Here is a 20722-nt window from a genome sequence, read left to right as displayed (position 1 = left end):
AAGTATTATTATTGTTATTGTTATTAAGTAGTCTTATTATTATAAATATTATTATATTTATAATATTTATTATAAATATTATAAAGTATTATTGTTATTGTTATTAAGTAGTATTATTATAAATATTATATTTATTATTATTGTTATTAAGTTGTCTTATTATCACAAATATTATTATATTTAGAATATGTATTATAAATATTATAAAGTATTATTATTGTTATTGCTATTAAGTAGTCTTATTATTACTATAAATATTATTATATTTATTATAAATATTATAAAGTATTATTATTGTTATTAAGTAGTCTTATTATTATTATAAATAATATTATATTTCTAATATTATTATAAATATTATAAAGTATTATTATTGTTATTGTTATTAAGTAGTATTATTATTATTATCTTTTTAAATTATATATATTATGTTATCTGAGAGATATTTATTATATTATAAATCATATCTATTATAAATATTATAAAATATTATTATTGTTATTAAGTAGTCTTATTATTATTATCTTTTAAAATTATATATTTTATATTATCGGAGAGATATTTATTATATTACAAATTATATTTATTATGAATATTATAAAGAATTATTGTTGTTATTGTTATTAAGTAGTCTTATTATTATAATAAATATTATTATATTTATAATATTTATTATAAATATTATAAATAATAATAATAATAATTATAAATAATCATTTTAAATTATATATATAATATATATTATCTGAGAGATATTTGAACCCAAACCTAATCAAGAGTATATTATATGAATGACAGAGGAAGAGAAGAGCTGCAAATTTGAAATCCAAACAGAGATGCAACAGTTTGGCCTAAATTATCTCTCTGATCTCTTCCCCAATTAATCATTTAGGTAATTAAAAAATAATAAGAAGGGATTTTTTTTTTAAAAAAACCCTTTAGATTCATAATTAATTCAGAGTTTTGTGGATTCAATGAATGAATGAATGGTTTCTCCTCCTTGCAGCTGTTGCAGAGAAGGAGAAGGGGGAAAGGGAGGACGGCGAGGGGAGGGGGACAAAACACCTCCAAAAGAGAAGCAGGGGTGGGAGGGGGGGTTTGAGGGAGAGGGCGAGCCGCGGCGCATGCGCAAGGGCGCGGGCCAGCCCGGCGGGCGCCTTTGCGCATGCGCCTTGGCGGCTCCCCTGCCTCTTTCTCCTCAGCGACTGACTCCCCGAGCGAGCGAGAGAGCGACTCACTCACCGAAGCGCAGGGGCTGGAGGTGGCGCTGGGGGTGGGCGAGCGCTGCACCGTCACCAGCGCCATCGGGGCGGCCGGCCGGGCTCGGCCTTCCCTACTCCATGGGGAGAGACCCCGCGCGCGTCCTCCCCCTCCGACGCTCTCCCGCCGACTGAGGAGCGGCCGGGTACAATGAGGCGCCAGCGCGCATGCGCCACCTGTCAACCGCCGCCGCGGCTAGGCCACGCCCTCCCCAACGCCTCGCGCGCCCCTCTCCCTCCCGTCGCCCCGCCCACCCGGCCCTTGGCCCCGCCCACCGAAGAGGGTTAACCCTCGCGCTGCCAAAGCAGAGGAGGCTGGCCTTTTGGGGTGAGAGAGTCAGGTCTCTATTGATTTAGATCCAAAACCTTACAACCTTACAGCAAATATACAATGGATACAAACAACAATACAATAATAAAATAGTATTATCATTATATATAATAATAAGTTGTATAATGTAATAAGTTATATAATAATAATATAATAAATAGTATTGTAATAATACTATAATAATAATAATAATAATGATAGATAGTATTAAATAGCATTATTACATATAATAATAAGTTAAATAATAATAGATTAAATAATAATACGTTATGTGATATAATAAGTTATATTATATATAATAATAAGTTATATAATATTAAGTTAAATAATAATAATAAATAGTATTATAATAAATAGTATTATTATATGTAATAATAAGTTATGTAATGTAATAAGTTATATATAATAATATAATAAATAGTATTATAATAATACTATAATAATAATAATAAATAGTATTATAATAAATAGTATTATATGTAATAATATGTAATGTAATAAGTTATATAATAATAATATAATAAATAGTTTTATAATAATACTATAATAATAATAATAAATAGTATTATAATAAATAGTATTATTATATATAATAATAAGTTATGTAATGTAATAAGTTATATAATAATAATATAATAAATAGTTTTATAATAATACTATAATAATAATAATAATAAATAGTATTATAAAAAATAGTATTATTATATGTAATCATAAGATATATAATATAATAAGTTATATAATAATAATATAATAAATAATATTATAATACAACTGTAATAATAATAATAAATAGTATTATAATAAATAGTATTATTATATGTAATAATAAGATATATAATGTAATAAGCTATATAATAATATAATAATAAAAAGTATTATAATAATACTATAATAATAATAATAAATAGTATTATAATAGTATTATATATAATAATGTTATATAATATAATAAGTTATATAATAATAATATAAATAGTATTATAATAATACTATAATAACAATAATAAATAGTATTATAATAAATAGTATGATTACATGTAATAATAAGTTATGTAATGTAATGTTATATAATAATAATATAATAATAAATAGTATTATAATAATACTATAATAATAATAATAAATAGTATTAAATAGTATTATAATAAATAGTAATATTATATATAATAATAAGTTATATAATATAATAAGTTATATTATATATAATAATAAGTTACTAATATACAATAATAAATAGTATTATCATTATATATAATATTATATAATATAATGTTATATAATAATAATATAATAAATAGTATCATAATAATACTATAATAATAATAAAAATAATAATAATATTATAATAAATAGTATTATTATATATAATAAGTTATATAATATAATAAGTTATATTATATGTAATAATAAGTTATTAAATGATGATGATGATGATATATTATCAGTAGTATAATATTGATTATATTAGTATAACTATATCAAAATATTACTATTTTTATATATTGTATTTTTATTAGCATGATATTGTATTACATTATATTATAATCAATATTATATTTTATTATTATTAGTATGATATTGTATTATATTATAATATATTATAATTATAATATATTATGTTATTAGCAGAGCACAATATTAGTATTATCATTTACTATTATTATATTGTATTATTATTAGTATGGCATTGCATTACATTATGTTTAATATTGAGAGATTCAGGCTCCTGATTATGTCTCTATTGATTTATATCCCGCTTGATCTCACCATCCAAAACCTTACAACTTAAAATACAGAAGATATACAATGTATACAAACAACAATACAATAATAAAATAATGTTATCATTATATATTATCAGTAGTATAATATTGACTATATTAGCATTACTATATCACAATATTATTATATATTATTATTATTATTATTATTATATTGTATATTTATTAGCATGATATTGTATTAGGTTATATTAGAATCAATATTATATTGTATTATTATTAGTATGACATTGCATTACATTACATTTTAATCAATATTATATGCACATACAACATCATACTAATAATAATACAATACAATTATAATAATAATAGCAATATATTATATTACATTATATATATATATATATATATATATATATATATATGTGTGTGTGTGTGTGTGTCAGGTTTTACAATATAATATTATTAGAAGAGCACAATATTAGTTTTATCATTTGCTATTATTATATATTATTATTATATTGTATTATTATTAGTATTGCATTGCATTACATTACACAAATATATATACATACACATATTTATTTAATTATTTTACGACATTTATATGCCGCCCTTCTCACCCTAAAGGGGACTCAGAGCGGCTTACAAGGTATATATACATACAATATATTATTAACATAATACAATATCAGTTTTAAATATTGCTATATTTCACTAAATCAATTATACTGTAATATTATTAGTAATATTACATGTAATATAAATATATAATTATAATATCATATTATAATTATATATTTATATTACATGTAACATACACACACACACACTCAAACACACATATATACACATGCACACATACATACACATATACATATACCTAAGCATGTACACATATATACATGTACACATATATACACACATATGCACACATACATACACATATACATATACACATGCACACACATAAACACATACATACACACACATATATATATACACAAATATGCATATAGACAAGCACATATACACAATATACATACACACAAACACACAAATACACAAAGATATATACACATACACACACATATATACACCTATATATATACACACGCAAACACACATATATACACATGCACACATACATACACATATACATATACCTAAGCACACATATACATGTACACATACATACACACATATGCACACATACATACACATATACATATACACATGCACACACCTATACACATACATACACATATATATATATACACACACAAATATGCATATAGACAAGCACATATACACAATATACATACACATACACACACATATATACACCTATATATATACACATGCAAACACACATATATACACATGCACACATACATACACATATACATATACCTAAGCACACATATACATGTACACATACATACACACATATGCACACATACATGCACATATACACACAAATATGCATACAGACAAGTACATACATATACACAATATACATACACATAAACACACAAATACACAAATATATATACACATACACACACACATATAAACCTATCTATCTATCTATATGCACAAACACATATGTACACATAATCACATATACACAGACTGGGCCACAGCAACGCATGGCAGGGGACGGCTAGTATAATGATAATATATGTAAGGTGGGAGGCTAGAAGTCCATTAAGAGGGAGGAGGATGTGCCTGTCCTTTGCCAAACTGCACATCATGCCTTTCCCTCTCTCGTCCCCCCTTTTGCAATCAATCCAGCCACTGAGTGATGTCACCCTGGTGGGACGTGGCCCGCCTCGAAGGGGGAAGGGGGGTGAGCCGCCTGTGAAGGGCTTGGTTGCTTAGCAAAGCCAAACACACACAGCATCCACGAGCGAGCGCCAGAGAGGCCAGGGCTCCCCAAGTAAGTGGCTTTGTGCCGAGCGCTCTATCGCTCTTCCTATTTTCATATAGATCGACACCAGGCATGGGCCAACTTGGGCCACCCCTCCAGCTGTTTTGGACCCCAATGCCCACAATTCCTATCATTTATATATTGAAATATATACAAATATATGCATAATAATAACGCTACATCTCTATGTGTATATATGTGGTTTTGCGCATGCATTGCAATGTATATTTTATTTTTTGGTTTTTTAAGTCTCTTCCACTCTAATGAGTGATGGCCACTCGTTGACCTGAGAGGTGTCTTGTGTCCAAATTTGGTGTCAATTCATCCAGTGGTTTTTGAGTTATGTTAATCCCACAAACGAACATTACATTTTTATTTATATAGATTTATTTACGACATTTATATGCCACCCTTCTCACTCCGAAGGGGACTCAGAGCGGCTTATAAGATATATATACATATAATATAACAACAATAACAATAATTCTTTATTGATTAGTCAATTTTGACCATATCAAAACATACATATAATATATTATTAGCATAGTACAATATCAGTATGATATATTACTATATTATACTATACTATTATATTGTAATATTATTAGTAATACTAGCCGTCCCCTGCCACGCGTTGCTGTGGCCCGCATGGGGATTCTGTGTATGAAGTTTGACCCAATTCTATTGTTGGTGGAGTTCAGAATGCTCTTTGATTGTAGGTGAACTATAAATCCCAGCAACTACAACTCTCAAATGTCAAAATTCTATTTTCCTCAAACTCCACCAGTGTTCACATTTGGGCATATTGAGTATTTGTGTAGAGTTTGGTCTAGATCCATCATTATTTGAGGTGAACTATAAATCCCAGCAACTACAACTCCCAAATGTCAAGATTCTGTTTTCCCCAAACTCCACCAGTGTTCACATTTGGGCATATTGAGTATTCGTGTAGAGTTTGGTTCAGATCCATCATTGTTTGAGGTGAACTATAAATCCCAGCAACTACAACTCTCAAATGTCAAGATTCTATTTTCCCCAAACTCCACCAGTGTTCACATTTGGGCATACTGAGTATTCGTGTAGAGTTTGGTCCAGATCCATCATTGTTTGAGTCCACAGTGATCTCTGGATGTAGGTGAACTACAACTCCAAAGCCAAAGGGCATTGTCCACCAAACCCTTCCAGTATTTTCTGTTGGTCATGGGAGAACTGTGTGCCATGTTTGGTTCAATTCCATCGTTCTGACACTGAGGTCTTTCTCCCACTGAGGTCTTCTGACACTGAGGTCTTCTGACACTGAGGTCTTTCTCCCACTGAGGTCTTCTGACACTGAGGTCTTCTGACACTGAGGTCTTTCTCCCACTGAGGTCTTCTGACACTGAGGTCTTCTGACACTGAGGTCTTTCTCCCACTGAGGTCTTCTGACACTGAGGTCTTCTGACACTGAGGTCTTTCTCCCACTGAGGTCTTCTGACACTGAGGTCTTCTGACACTGAGGTCTTTCTCCCACTGAGGTCTTCTGACACTGAGGTCTTCTGACACTGAGGTCTTTCTCCCACTGAGGTCTTCTGACACTGAGGTCTTCTGACACTGAGGTCTTTCTCCCACTGAGGTCTTCTGACACTGAGGTCTTCTGACACTGAGGTCTTTCTCCCACTGAGGTCTTCTCACACTGAGGTCTTCTGACACTGAGGTCTTTCTCCCACTGAGGTCTTCTCACACTGAGGTCTTCTGACACTGAGGTCTTTCTCCCACTGAGGTCTTCTGACACTGAGGTCTTCTGACACTGAGGTCTTCTCACACTGAGGTCTTTCTCCCACTGAGGTCTTTCTCCCACTGAGGTCTTTCTCCCACTGAGGTCTTTCTCCCACTGAGGTCTTTCTCCCACTGAGGTCTTCTCACACTGAGGTCTTCTGACACTGAGGTCTTTCTCCCACTGAGGTCGTCTCACGCTGAGGCTTTCTGACACTGAGGTCTTTCTCGCACTGAGGTCTTCTCACACTGAGGTCTTTCTCCCACTGAGGTCTTCTCACACTGAGGCCTTCTCACACTGAGGTCTACATTTTTATTTATATAGATTATATATATATTATATGTAATATAAATAATATAATTGTTGTTGTTCACTCATTCAGTCGTCTCCGACTCTTCGTGACCTCATGGACCAGCCCACGCCAGAGCTCCCTGTCGGCCGTCACCACCCCCAGCTCCCTCAAGGTCAGTCCAGTCACTTCAAGGATGCCATCCATCCATCTTGCCCTTGGTCAGCCCCTCTTCCTTTTATCTTCCACTTTCCCCAGCATAATTGTCTTCTCTAGGCTTTCCTGAATACAATTATAATATCATATTATTATTAGTATCATATTGTATTCCATTATAATAATGCAAATATTATATGTATATACAATATATTATATTACATGGGTCCTTGGGCTCTCTTTCAGAGTGAAGCATGGCTTCCGAACTAGACAGGGCAGACGACGAGTCGGAGATAAGCACAATAAAAGAGTTGCCGTCAGAGATGGAAACGTTGCTGCCGCCACCGCCACCGCCGGTCGTCTTCCGGCCGCTCTCTCCGCAAACGGACGCCCGGTGGAAGGCCGTCTTCTACAAGAGCGTCCAGGCGAGGGCTTTGGGCCTCCAGGATCGGCGAGTGGACAAGTTCGACCGGGAGAAGGCCTTGGAGAAGAAGACGGAGAGGAAGGAGCCGCCGGACGTTCTGGCCCGAGAGTGGTTCGACGACGAGCGGGCGGCTTTGGAGACGCGGGCTTACCTCCTGGACAAGCTCCTTCCCACCTTGGTCCCTGGAGTGGAGAAGCTACTACGTGTGGCGGAGAGGAAGGAGGCTCTGGAGAAGCTGGAGCCCCGCAAGTTCGACCCCATTACCTTCCTGGGGGAGTACCTGATGAGGAACAACCCGGCCTTCCAGATCTCGGCCACCTTGGATCCCTACCAGCGGGGCATGAAGGCCGTCACGGAGGAGCTGAAGACCAAGGTGCCCAAGACCACGCAAAACAAGTGAGTGCGCCCGACCCGTCCGCTGATCCCCATTCATCCGAAAAGTCCCGTATTGGCTCAAATTGAGTGCTTACCTATTTGGGGATGAATGACGTTGCCGAAATTGGGGTGTGCATTCGATTTGCATCATACAGTTGGTCATCTTAGTGCTGAGCCAAAGCAAAAAGGGAAGCTGAACCAAACAGGGCAGGCACCATTCGGCACATGTCTGCCACGGGACACAGGTGAACACAGCATTGAAGGAAACATGCAGAGTAATCACAGGATGTCTTAAACCTACACCTGTTGATAAGACTCTATAACAGTGTTTCTCAACCTGGGGGTCGCAAGGGGGTGTCAGAGGGGTCGCCAAAGACCGTCAGAAAACAGCATCTTCTGTTGGTCGTGGGTGTTCTGTGTGGGAAGTTTGGCCCAATTCAATCATTGGTAGGGTTCAGAATGCCCTTTGATAGTAGGTGAACTATAAATCCCAGCAACTACAACTCCCAAATGTCAAGGTCTGTTTGCCCCAAACCCCACCAGTGTTCTCAATTGAGAATTCGTGCCAAGTTTGGTCCAGATCCATCATTGCTTGAGTCCATGTTTGGCCCAATTCTATCATTGCTAGCTTTCAGAATGCTTTCTAATTGTAGGTGAACTATAAATCCCAGCAACTACAACTCCCAAATGTCAAGGTCTGTTTGCCCCAAACTCCACCAGTGTTCTCAATTGAGAATTCGTGCCAAGTTTGGTCCAGATCTATCATTGCTTGAGTCCACAGTGCTCTCTGGATGTAGGTGAACTACAGCTCCCAAACTCAAGATCAATGCCCACCAAAAACTTCCAGTATTTCTTGTTGGTCGTGGGCGTTCTGGGTGCCAAGTTTGGTTCAATTCCATCATTAGTGGAGTTCAGAATGCCCTTTGATAGTAGGTGAACTATAAATCCCAGCAACTACAACTCCCAAATGTCAAGGTCTATTTGCCCCAAACTCCACCAGTGTTCTCAATTGAGAATTCGTGCCAAGTTTGGTCCAGATCTATCATTGCTTGAGTCCACAGTGCTCTCTGGATGTAGGTGAACTACAACTTCAAAACTCAAGGGCAATGTCCACCAAACCGTTCCAGTATTTTTTGTTGGTCATGGGAGTTCTGTGTGCCAAGTTTGGTTCAATTCCATCATTAGTGGAGTTCAGAATTCTCTTTGATTGTAGGTGAACTATAAATCCCAGCAACTACAACTCCCACGGGATAAAATCAATCCCTCCCACCAATCCCACCAGTATTCAAATTTGGACGTATTGGGTATTTATGCCAAATTTGGTCCAATGAAAGAACGTACATCCTGCATACCAGATATTTACATTAAGATTCACAACAGCAGCAAAATGACAGTTGTGAAGTAGCAACAAAAATAATGTTATGGTTGGAGGAGTCGCCATAACACGAGGAAGTGTATTAAGGGGTCGTGACATTAGGAAGGTTGAGAAACACTGCTCTATAAGCTAGCTGCATTGCTCCCCTGATGTGCGACGGGAAGTTGCTGCCAATTGCGAGAGAAATAAAGTTGAACACTGGGAACGCCACTCACTGCATAGCTATCTGCCTCTTCCCAGTAGACTCAAATCAAGGGAAAGTTTCAGGAGAACCACCACTTCCCTTAACGTTCCCCCAGCAACAGCAAGGGTGTCCCTCTGGGCAGGAAAACCAGGAAATCCCAATTGGGTCCCCCCCCCCCCCCCACAAGGGTATGCCTCGAGCAAACCAAGAATGGGCAACTCAGAAGTCCATGGACAGAATCAGAAGTGGAGTGGGCAGATCATAAGACAACCTGGCAAAATGACATGACCTAGAAGAATCCTCCACCTTGTGCGACTGTGGAGAAGAACAGACAACCTTCACACTGGAGATTCACACAGTAGCTTTATACACAGCTTTACACACGAGGCCTTCAATCTGGGGTTCTCTCACTGAAGCTTCTTACAGACTAGGGCCTACTCATACTGTGAGGCCTTCTCTAACAGACTAAAGCCTACCTCACACTGTGAGGCCTTCTCACAGACTGAGACATTTCTCCCACCAAGGCAAAGTAACACAGCCTCTTATACAGGAGCTTCACACAGTAGATTTTTACACAAAGAAGCCTTCACACACAATGGCCTTCAACCTGGGGCTTCTCACACTGAGACTTCTCACACCAGGCCTTCTCACACTGAGGTCTACTAACACTGAGGCCTAGCTCACACTGAGGTCTTCCTCCCACTGAGGACTTCCTCCCTCCCACAATGGCCTTCAACCTGGGGCTTCTCTCACTGAAGCTTCTCACACCAAGCCTTCTCACACTGAGGCCTACTAAGACTGAGGCCTACCTCCCACTGAGGTCTTCCTCCAACTGAGGTCTTCCTCCCTCCCACAATGGCCTTCAACCTGGGGCTTCTCTCACTGAAGCTTCTCACACCAGGCCTTCTCACACTGAGGCCTACCTCATACTGAGGTCTTCTTCCCACTGAGGTCTTCCTCCCTCCCACAATGGCCTTCAACCTGGGGCTTCTCTCACTGAAGCTTCTCACACCAGGCCTTCTCACACTGAGACCCACTAACACTGAGGCCTACCTCACACTGAGGTCTTCCCCCCACTGAGGTCTTCCTCCCTCCCACAATGGTGTTCAACCTGGGGCTTCTCTCACTGAAGCGTCTCACACCAGGCCTTCTCACACTGAGGCCTACTAACACTGAAGCCTACCTCACACTGAAGTCTTCCTCCCACCGAGGTCTTCTCACACTTAGGGTTTTCTCAGACTGACACCTCTCCCACACTGAAGTGAACTAACACTGAGGTCTTCTCATACTGAGGCCTACTAACACACTGAGGACTTTCTCCCACAGAGACCTCTCACAGACTGAGGGCCGCTATACTACAGGCACACCTGCTTGTGTTGAACTACAGCTTTTGCAGAGTCATTTCATCAATTTAACCCCTTTTAGTGTTTGACTCACATTTTTGTAATTAAAAATACCTAGTTAATTTAAATATTTCTGACAACATGTCCTCGTTTCCCTCAAGAAGAACCTTAAACAATACAGTTTGGGGTTTTCAGAAAATAGCTAGAAAATGTCAACATTTGGGCTGAAAGCTCAAAGTTTCAGACAGTACAGTGTAACGGGTTTGAGGATTTGGGATTATAGTCCCAAAAGGGTTGGGACGAAAAACCTCCTGATCGTGAGAAGAGCTGTTCAGCAGTGGAACTCTCTGTCTCAGAGTCCGGTAGAGGCTCCTTCCTTAGAGTTGGCTGGATAGTCACCTTCCGGGGGTGCTTGGATGGTGCTTTTCCTGCCTGGATGAAGAGGGTTGGACTGGATGCCCCCTTGGGGTCTCTCTCATGAGTCTATGAAAGAGAGATGCTTTCTATCTGGGTCCCATCAGGCTCGCCGAAATGAAGGCTTTGGTGGAAGAGAGGCGGCACGAGCGGGAAGAGGTGGACAAGATCAAGGATCACGTGACGGAGATCCGCAAGCGGGCACTGAGCATGCAGTTCAGGGAGTGGACGCAGGACACCGCTGGGCGCATTCCCCTCGCACTGGTACGAACTGGGGCACGACGACTGGGGAGAGTGGTTTGTTCCGGAGTCTCTCTCTTGAGACGAAGGATGATGTTCCCTCACTTATTGCGAGGATTATGTTCCAGGACATACCGCAAAAAGTGAAAATCCGCGAAGTTGGGATGCTATATTTATTTTAATATTTCTACATCACTAGCCGTCCCCTGCCACGCGTTGCTCTGGCCCACATGGGGGTTCTGTGTGGGAGGTTTGGCCCAATTCTATCGTTGGTGGGGTTCAGAATGCTCCGTGATTGTAAGTGAACTATAAATCCCAGCAACTACAACTCCCAAATGTCAAGATTCTAATTTCCCCAAACTCCAATAGTGTTGACATTTGGGCATATTGAGTATCCGTGTAGAGTTTGGCCCAGATCCATCCTTGTTTGAGTCCACGGTGCTCTCTGGATGTAGGTGAACTACAACTTCAAAACCAAAGGACACTGCCCACCAAACCCTTCCAGTATTTTCTGTTGGTCATGGAAGAACTGTGTGCCAAAGTTTGGTTCAATTCCATCGTTGGTGGGGTTCAGAATGCTCTTTGATTGTAGGTGAACTATAAATCCCAGCAACTACAACTTCCAAATGACAAAATCAGTTTTTTTGAGTGAAGGACATACATTGGGTTGTTAGGTGTCTTGTGTCCAAATTTGGTGTCAATGCGTCCAGTGGTTTTTGAGTTCTGTTAATCCCACAAACGAACATTATATTTTTATTTATATAGACTACCTGTACCTGTGGCCAACCTTCCCTCCCTCTTTCTCGCCTTTCCTTCCCTCCTTCCTTTGCTCCCTCGTTCCTTCTTCCCGTTTCTTCTTTCCTTCTCTCCTTCCTTCCTTCTCTGCCTCTTTCCTTCCTTCCCCCCTTTTTCTTTTCCTACCTCTTTCTCTCCTTTTTTCCTTCCTCCCTTTCTCTCCTTCCTTCGCTCCCTCTTTCTTTCTTTCCTTCCTTCCCTTTTTTCTTTCTTTCTCTCCTTCCTTTCTCTTATATCTCTTTTCTTCATTCCCCCCTTTTTTCTACTTCTTTCTCTCCTTCCTTCCTTTGCTCTTTGCTTCCATTCTTTCTTCTCTCTTTCCTTCTTTCTTGCTGTCCCTCTTTCTCTCCTGTCCTTCTTTCCCTCTTTCTCTCCTTTCTTCCTTCTCTACCTCTTTCCTTTCTTCCTTTGCTCTTTGCTTCCATCCTTCCTTCTCTCTTTCCTTCTTCCTTTCCCTCCCTCCCTCCCTCTTTCTTTCTTTCTTTCTTTCTTTCTTTCTTTCTCTCCTTTCTTCCTTCTCTACATCTTTCCTTCCTTCCTTTACTCTTTGCTTCCATCCTTCTTTCTTTCTTTCTTTCTTCCCTTCCTTCCCTCCCTTTTCCTTTCCGTTTTTCTGCATCGTCATTTAGCTTTTCGTCATTTATCTGTTTTGGGGTTTTAAGTCCTTTCTGCTATTTTGGGTTTTTTTTATGAGTGATGGTCACTTGTTGGTCTGTTAGGTGTCTTGTGTCCAAATTTGGTGTCAATTTGTCCAGTGGTTTTTGAGTTATGTTAATCCCACAAATGAATATTACCTTAATATATATAGACTAGCCATCCCCTGCCATGCGTTGCTGTGGTCCACATGGGGGTTCTGTGTGGGAGGCTTGGCCCAATTCTATCTTTGGTGGGGTTCAGAATGCTCTTTGATTGTAGTTGCTGGGAACTATACATCCCAGCAACTACAACTCCCAAATGACAAAATCAATTTTTTTGAGTGAAGGACATAGATTGGGTTGTTAGGTGTCTTGTGTCCAAATTTGGTGTCAATTCGTTCAGTGGTTTTTGAGTTCTGTTAATCCCACAAACGAACATTATAATTTTTTTTATATAGACTAGCTGTACCCGCCACACGTTGCTGTGGCCAACCTCCCCTCCCTCTTTCTCGCCTTTCTTTCCCTCGTTCCTTCTTCCCGTTTCTTCTTTCCTTCTCTCCTTCCTTCCTTCTCCCCTTTTTCTTTTCCTCCCTCTTTCTCTCCTTCTTTCCTTCCTCCCTTTCTCTCCTTCCTTCGCTCCCTCTTTCTTTCCTTCCTTCCCTTTTTTCTTTCTTTCTCTCCTTCCTTCCTCTTATATCTCTTTTCTTCCTTTCCCCTTTTCTTTTCCTACTTCTTTCTCTCCTTCCTTCCTTCCTTTGCTCTTTGCTTCCATCCTTCCTTCTCTCTTTCCTTCTTTCTTTCTCTCCCTCTTTCCTTCCTTCCTTCTCTACCTCTTTCCTTCCTTCCTTTGCTCTTTGCTTCCATCCTTCCTTCTCTCTTTCTTTCTCTCCCTCTTTCTCTCCTTCCTTCCTTCTCTACCTCTTTCCTTCCTTCCTTTGCTCTTTGCTTCCATCCTTCCTTCTCTCTTTCCTTCTTCCTTTCCCTACCTCCCTCCCTCTCTCCCTTTCTTTCTTTCTTTCTTTCTTTCTTTCTTTCTCTCCTTTCTTCCTTCTCTACATCTTTCCTTCCTTCCTTTACTCTTTGCTTCCATCCTTCTTTCTTTCTTTCTTTCTTTCTTCCCTTCCTTCCCTCCCTTTTCCTTTCCGTTTTTCTGCATCGTCATTTAGCTTTTCGTCATTTATCTGTTTTGGGGTTTTAAGTCCTTTCTGCTATTTTGGGTTTTTTTTATGAGTGATGGTCACTTGTTGGTCTGTTAGGTGTCTTGTGTCCAAATTTGGTGTCAATTTGTCCAGTGGTTTTGGAGTTCTGTTAATCCCACAAATGAATATTACCTTAATATATATAGACTAGCCATCCCCTGCCATGCGTTGCTGTGGTCCACATGGGGGTTCTGTGTGGGAGGCTTGGCCCAATTCTATCTTTGGTGGGGTTCAGAATGCTCTTTGATTGTAGTTGCTGGGAACTATACATCCCAGCAACTACAACTCCCAAATGACAAAATCAATTTTTTTGAGTGAAGGACATAGATTGGGTTGTTAGGTGTCTTGTGTCCAAATTTGGTGTCAATTCAGTGGTTTTTGAGTTCTGTTAACCCCACAAACGAACATTGCATTTTTATTTATATAGATTTTAGTAGTTATACACTATTTTAAGTCTTTATAAACTTAAAATAAAGTGAAGTAAAAGAAGGAGGGAGGGATGATTGAGGAGGGAAAGCACCTTGAAGAGCGGCGGCGGAAAGAAACCCGCAGAAGAGCGAAAATACCGCAATATATATTTTCAATTAATATTTTTTGAAAACCGCGAAACGGCGAGTCTGCAATAAGCGAACCGCGAAGCAACGAGGGAACACTGTACTCCGCATCCGCTTATCCTTATGGGTTTTGGTTGGCAAGGGTTTTTAATAGGTGGTTGATGCAATGTCCTCCCGAATTAGAAATCCAACTCCTGCTCCCTGTCATGCTCACCTTTGTTTTGGTCCCATATATATTACTGTCATTCAGGTTGCAACATGCACACAATTTGGGTTCTGCTGCCCTGCTTCGAGAACCCTTGCCTAGGAAGCAAATCCAGCTAAGCTTCTGCATATGTGAAAAGAGTCTCTTTCCCAAACTCGGGGCAGTATCACAACTTTTATGCGCTGGACTGTGACTATTTATATATTGTCTTGACTCCTTTTAATGAGCTGTTGCCCAACAGCGAGGCAAAAACTCCGTATCGAGGCATATGCTGGAAAGTTGCATCATGTTGCAGCTGCTCCAAAGTTGTCTCGACGATCCCTCTGTAAAAACCGTGAAATCCGGCATCTCCGGCCCATGACTCGCCATTTGTTGCTGGGCAAGACCTGCCAGAACATGCACAAAGAGGCGCACTTAGAGTCCAAGCAATGCCTCTAAATCAGGCCTGACCCAACTTCAGCCCTCCCTCCCTCCAGGTGTTTTGGACTCCAACTCCTATTGGAAATCCCATCACCTATTGGAAATAACTGCACCGTAACCTTACTGAAAAATTACAAATGATGTCACATCCGTTTGGAAAATGTGAATCTCCATGAACACTAGTCAAGAAAAGCATGACCTTGTTAGAAGTCAACTCTCTGAGCAAGAGATATTCACAAGTGTTCACGTAATGGCACACGGGTTCCACAGTTGTTAAACTGAAGAACCATGTCTTTAGACTGCCAAGGATAAAGACACGCCACTGCAAAAATATATTGGGTTAGCAGAGGATAGTTGTTGCACTTGTAGTTGATGCATCCACCTCCACTGGGGTCTGATGCAAACACAGCCACCTCCAATGAGGTGTTTACAACAGACTGAATACAAAATGGAGTCCTGAGTCTGAACATGCGCAGAATAACCACATGTCTGTAACTGTTCAGTTGTGCACTGGGCCTGTAAAGAATTTCCTTTAGAACAGGACGTGCAACCTTTGACTAGCAGGAAGCCAGGGGGCCCAAAGAGAAGTTCTCAGAGGTTTTCCACCACAAATAGTCTTTAGATGGCTTGTGAAGTATAACAAAGTCTTTTATTAATGAACAATCAGACAGAAACTTTTCTTGTCTTCAGAAAGTTTGATTCCAGGCTTTTATGCAACTGGTAGCTTCCTAAACGTGCCCACGAAGGACAGGCAACTGTCTTCAATAACTTCTTCTTTACTTTAAAGGAAAGTCCCCGTTTTAACTTCTCCCAGACTGACTGTAATCTAACTCTTACTGATGTGGGCTCCGCTACCGGGTCGAACTGCTTCTCGAACGCCGAGTGGACCTACCAGTAAAGGCTTAGATGTCCTCCAGCTGGAGTTCTTTTGTCTTTAGGGCTGTTTCCCTGGAAATCTTTGGAGACTCTTAAGACTGTTCCCGCCCAGGAAGTCTTAAGGGTTGAAGCTTTTGTACAGGGGAAGCTTGCACACATCCTGTACATTAGTTTTCCTTGCTGAGACTAACTAAAATGGCTCCCTTCCCTTCCCAATTGCCCTGAGCAAGGAGCGAAACCAAAACTTAACGATGATGGACAGGTGACTTGCCCTATGATTGCAACCAAAGGAAGCCACCTATCTGCAGAGTCCCTGAAACCTTGGACTGCAAGCACACATTTAATACAAAGCAAATAAAATTGGAGCTCCTGGTACAGCTGTACCAGAACAATAACGCCTCCCACACCAAAGAGATAAGTCAAACTGGCATATCAACATAAACCTAGAATACAGGTTAGCAAACATACACATTAACAAATGAACAGAGAATTCTTGGGAGGTTGCGATTTCCAACAACTCCCACAATTCCTAACCACCTACCTATTCCATCCAATGATTTAAATCTGTTGACATTTTGGATTGGAAATGTTCCCAATGAGCACAGGCCTGTTGTTCTGAACCTGATGGGACTTGGAGTCCTTGAAATGGGTCCTTTTGCTTGCAGATCCAAGGCGCCCTGAGGTCATTCCTGGAGGTCGTCCGCCTGGCACCTGAGACAGGTAAAGTCATGCCCATCTTCTTCCCTCACTTTGTGGGACACCGAAGACCCCAGAGAATCAAAGGCGAGGGGATATCTGTTTCTGTTTAGAACCATGAGGACTAGAGCCATAGAAGTTCATGCAACATCTCCAAAGCTTGATCCAAATCACTTGCCTTTTCTGCTGTCCTGGAGACTAGGACTCAATGGAGCCATGGGTTCAAATGACAGGAAAGGAGATTCCACTTGAACATTAGAATCATAGACGCGTGCAACCCTGGCTTATATAGGTTAAACAGGAAACAAACACTCACTCCCAGAGAGCTTCAAAGATAAGGAACAATCAGTCACTAATTGCTGCCCTGAAACTGTCAATCACTGCTGGCTAAAGAATTTAGCCTCGCCTCCCAAACAAAACAAACACTCGGAGCAGCTAGTCTCAAACACACACTCAGATTTCTAATGTACTCTAAGACAAGGCTTACCTGAAGCAAAGGGAGCAAAGATGGCTTCTTACTTCCACAACTTCTGTGGGAACTCAACTGCCACTTGAGCTCAGACCCTAACAGGAAGCAAACACTCACTCCCAGAGATTAGGAAGAACTTCTTGACTATAACGAAAGCTGCTCAACAGTGGAACTCTCTGTTTCGGAGTCTAGTGGAGGCTCACTTTTGGAGGCTCTGAAGCAGAGACTGGATGGCCATCTGTTGGGAGGGCTCAGATTGTGCTTTTCCTGCATGGCAGAGGGTTGGACAGTTTCCAACAGACCTCCCAACCTCTGAGGATGCCTGCCAGAGATGTAGGCGAAACGTCAGGAGAGAATGCTCCTGGAACATAGCCAGGCAGCCCAGAAAACTTTATCCGCTGAAGATGTCCCTACAAAAGCAAAGAATATCACCTCAAAACAAAATTAGAGTTATAGGGCAAGTGTGTTTTGGTATCTGGTATTAGCAAAATTGTTCCTGACCTCTTCAGGTTGTAGGATTTGGGGGTTTGGGGAGGGAATGCCGGTTCTGTGCAAAGATTCTGGGAATCCTCATCTTCCTCCATGTCCAATGTTTTTCATCTCCATAGGGATCTATGCCCGGCCCCTGGAAGCGGTCGGGGCGCTGGAGGTGATGGTGAACCAAGAGGAGTGCATAGAGGTGCGTCTTGGAACTCAACCACATCCTAGTTGTAGCGGGATATTAGCATGATTTTTATTCCTGGCTTATCAATGATTGATTGTTTGGTTCTGCATCCCCCTCTGTCTCCGTCCCTCAGTATCTCCTTTCCTACGTCAAGAATTTCAACAGTGACCAGTTTGAACAGCTGCTGAGACATCTCCTTCAATGTGCCAATGATGCCCGAGATGCCCTCAGGCATGACGTCTGGAGGCATATGTTTGTCCAGCTCTTCTTTGACTGCGACCCCGGACAGGTAGATCCATAGATCTCTTGGGAATCCTCTGGCAGATACTTCCTTTGGGATTGAAGCTGGAGGTTTCTGTCGGGCGAGTGGGCTTGTTAACAAAAGACCCTCCTCATAAATGTACAGCAGAGTAACATTAGCACAGTGTGACCCAGCACCAGTAGGCCTCTGTGTTAGTTTGCCTCAGTAGGAGAAAGTTCTCAGTCTGTGAGAAGGCCTCACAGTGTGAAGAAGGCTTTAGCCTGTCAGAGAAGACCTCACTGTGTGAGGTAGGCCTCAGTCTGTGAGAAGCCCAAAGTGATATGAGCTTGGGTGTGATCCTGGATTCATCGCTGAGCCTGGATCCCCAGGTTTCAGCGGTGACCAGGGGAGGATTTGCACAGCTCAGGCGCGTGCGCCAGCTGCGCCCGTACCTCGGGAAGTCTGACTTGGCCACGGTAGTACACGCTCTGGTCACATACCGCCTTGACTACTGCACCGCTCTCTACGTAGGGCTGCCCTTGAAGACGGCCCGGAAGCTCCAGCTAGTCCAGCGCGCGGCAGCCATGTACTAACGGGAGCAGGACGCAGGGAGCATACAACGCCCTTGTTGTTCCAGCTCCACTGGCTGCCGATCTGCTACCGGGCCCAATTCAAGGTGCTGGTGTTGGCCTACAAAGCCCTAAACGGTTCTGGCCCAAAATACCTGTCTGACCGCATCTCGGCCTATGAGCCCACGAGGACTTTGAGATCGTCTGGGGAGGCCCTTCTCTCGATCCCGCCTGCCTCACAGGCACGCCTGGCGGGGACGAGGGATAGGGCCTTCTCGGTGGTGGCCCCCCGGCTGTGGACATCAGACAGGCGCCCTCCCTTATGACATTCCGCAAGAGACTAAAGACGTGGTTGTTTGAGAAGGCGTTTGACTAAGTGCTACAACAATTGGCAATGACGATTGGAACAGAACATGGATAACGAGATTGGATTGTGATTCTATGATGAGACGTTGCGAATGATTTAGTGTAATTGTATTATTGATAGTGATGTTGTTATTGTTGTTGTGATATTGCCTATATTGTAATTTGTTTTTATATGTTGTACACCGCTGTGAGTCGCCCTAGGGCTGAGAACGGCGGTCTACAAGTGCAGTAAATAAATAAATAAATAAATAAGAACAAAAACACACAGACCAATGTTATCTCTTCCATAGGAGTCTTAGCTTCGTAGTAAAATAATACGAAGTGGCAGGGAGAAGGTTTGAGGAAAAGAGACAAAGAGAGTTCCTGGGGTCTGAAAAAGCACTGTTTATTCTCGGTTGGCGCCAACCGGATATGGACCCTGCTGGTAGTCCAAAAATCAGGGTACTGAAGAAAGAAACGCCTTGGTTTATATACCCTTTCAAAATAATATGCATGCATCATACAGACATCACAAAATTCTACTTTTACATTGACTTCAATGGCATATTTTAACTTCAACACCTGTCAATCTTAATTTAAGCACCTTTATCTAAGGAGGTGCTATTAATGAGGACCATCGAGCCAGAGTGTCTACTAGGCTACTGATAGCAAGAGCTTCCATCCATCTTGAGAAAAGTTCTACCTGAAGCCTCTTGATGGCCAGCTCATGAATCTTACGATTAGCTTTGGCTGATACCAAAATGCAAAGAGTCTCTTGAAATTTGCCATTCCTTTCCTAGACCTCGGCCTCTCTTGAGGCATCTAATTTTGCAGCTTTTAAGAAGCCAAGTGAAGTGAAGTTCATGCATACATACATCCTTTAAATTTTCTAATTCCTACTTCTAATATAGTTACATCCAATATATATTTTCCAATATGCGTATTATGTATTTTCATCTTGCCTTCATCAAATATAGTTGCACTATTTACAACCACAAGGTTTCCATAAGAAAAATGAAGTTCTTTACACTTCCTTCTTTGCTTCCACGCTGGGCTTCTTTCTCATGCAGATAAACAGCTTCGCTCTCACAGAGCCTCTTCTCATACTGAAGTTACACAGAGGTTTTTACACACAGCAGCCTTCACACACAATGGCCTTCAACCTGGGGCTTTTCTCACCGAAGCTTCTCACACCAGGCCTTCTCACACTGAGGCCTACCTCACACTGAGGCCTTCTCACACTGATGGCTT

The 20722-nt window shown here is 40.6% G+C and overlaps 2 protein-coding genes across 2 annotated transcripts in view; one reads left to right on the top strand and one right to left on the bottom strand.

Moving 5' to 3' along the window:
- The window catches only part of SSH2 (slingshot protein phosphatase 2), a 103414-nt gene extending 102003 nt beyond the window's left edge, over positions 1-1411 (bottom strand). Inside the window, exon 1 of the mRNA XM_067472181.1 lies at positions 1243-1411. Coding sequence (XP_067328282.1) covers positions 1243-1305 — 63 coding nt within the window. The 5' untranslated portion in view covers positions 1306-1411. The remainder of the gene's footprint in view (positions 1-1242) is intronic.
- A 6288-nt stretch (positions 1412-7699) lies between these two features.
- The window catches only part of EFCAB5 (EF-hand calcium binding domain 5), a 36391-nt gene continuing 23368 nt past the window's right edge, over positions 7700-20722 (top strand). The window contains exons 1-5 of the mRNA XM_067472180.1: positions 7700-8268; positions 11671-11827; positions 17153-17207; positions 18261-18331; positions 18450-18605. Coding sequence (XP_067328281.1) covers positions 7703-8268; positions 11671-11827; positions 17153-17207; positions 18261-18331; positions 18450-18605 — 1005 coding nt within the window. The 5' untranslated portion in view covers positions 7700-7702. The remainder of the gene's footprint in view (positions 8269-11670; positions 11828-17152; positions 17208-18260; positions 18332-18449; positions 18606-20722) is intronic.

The sequence above is a fragment of the Anolis sagrei genome, chromosome 11 (genome assembly GCF_037176765.1).
Source record: "Anolis sagrei isolate rAnoSag1 chromosome 11, rAnoSag1.mat, whole genome shotgun sequence".
NCBI lineage: Eukaryota > Metazoa > Chordata > Lepidosauria > Squamata > Dactyloidae > Anolis > Anolis sagrei.
Note: the sequence above shows the minus strand (reverse complement) of the source record. Positions and strands in the feature narration are given on the sequence as shown.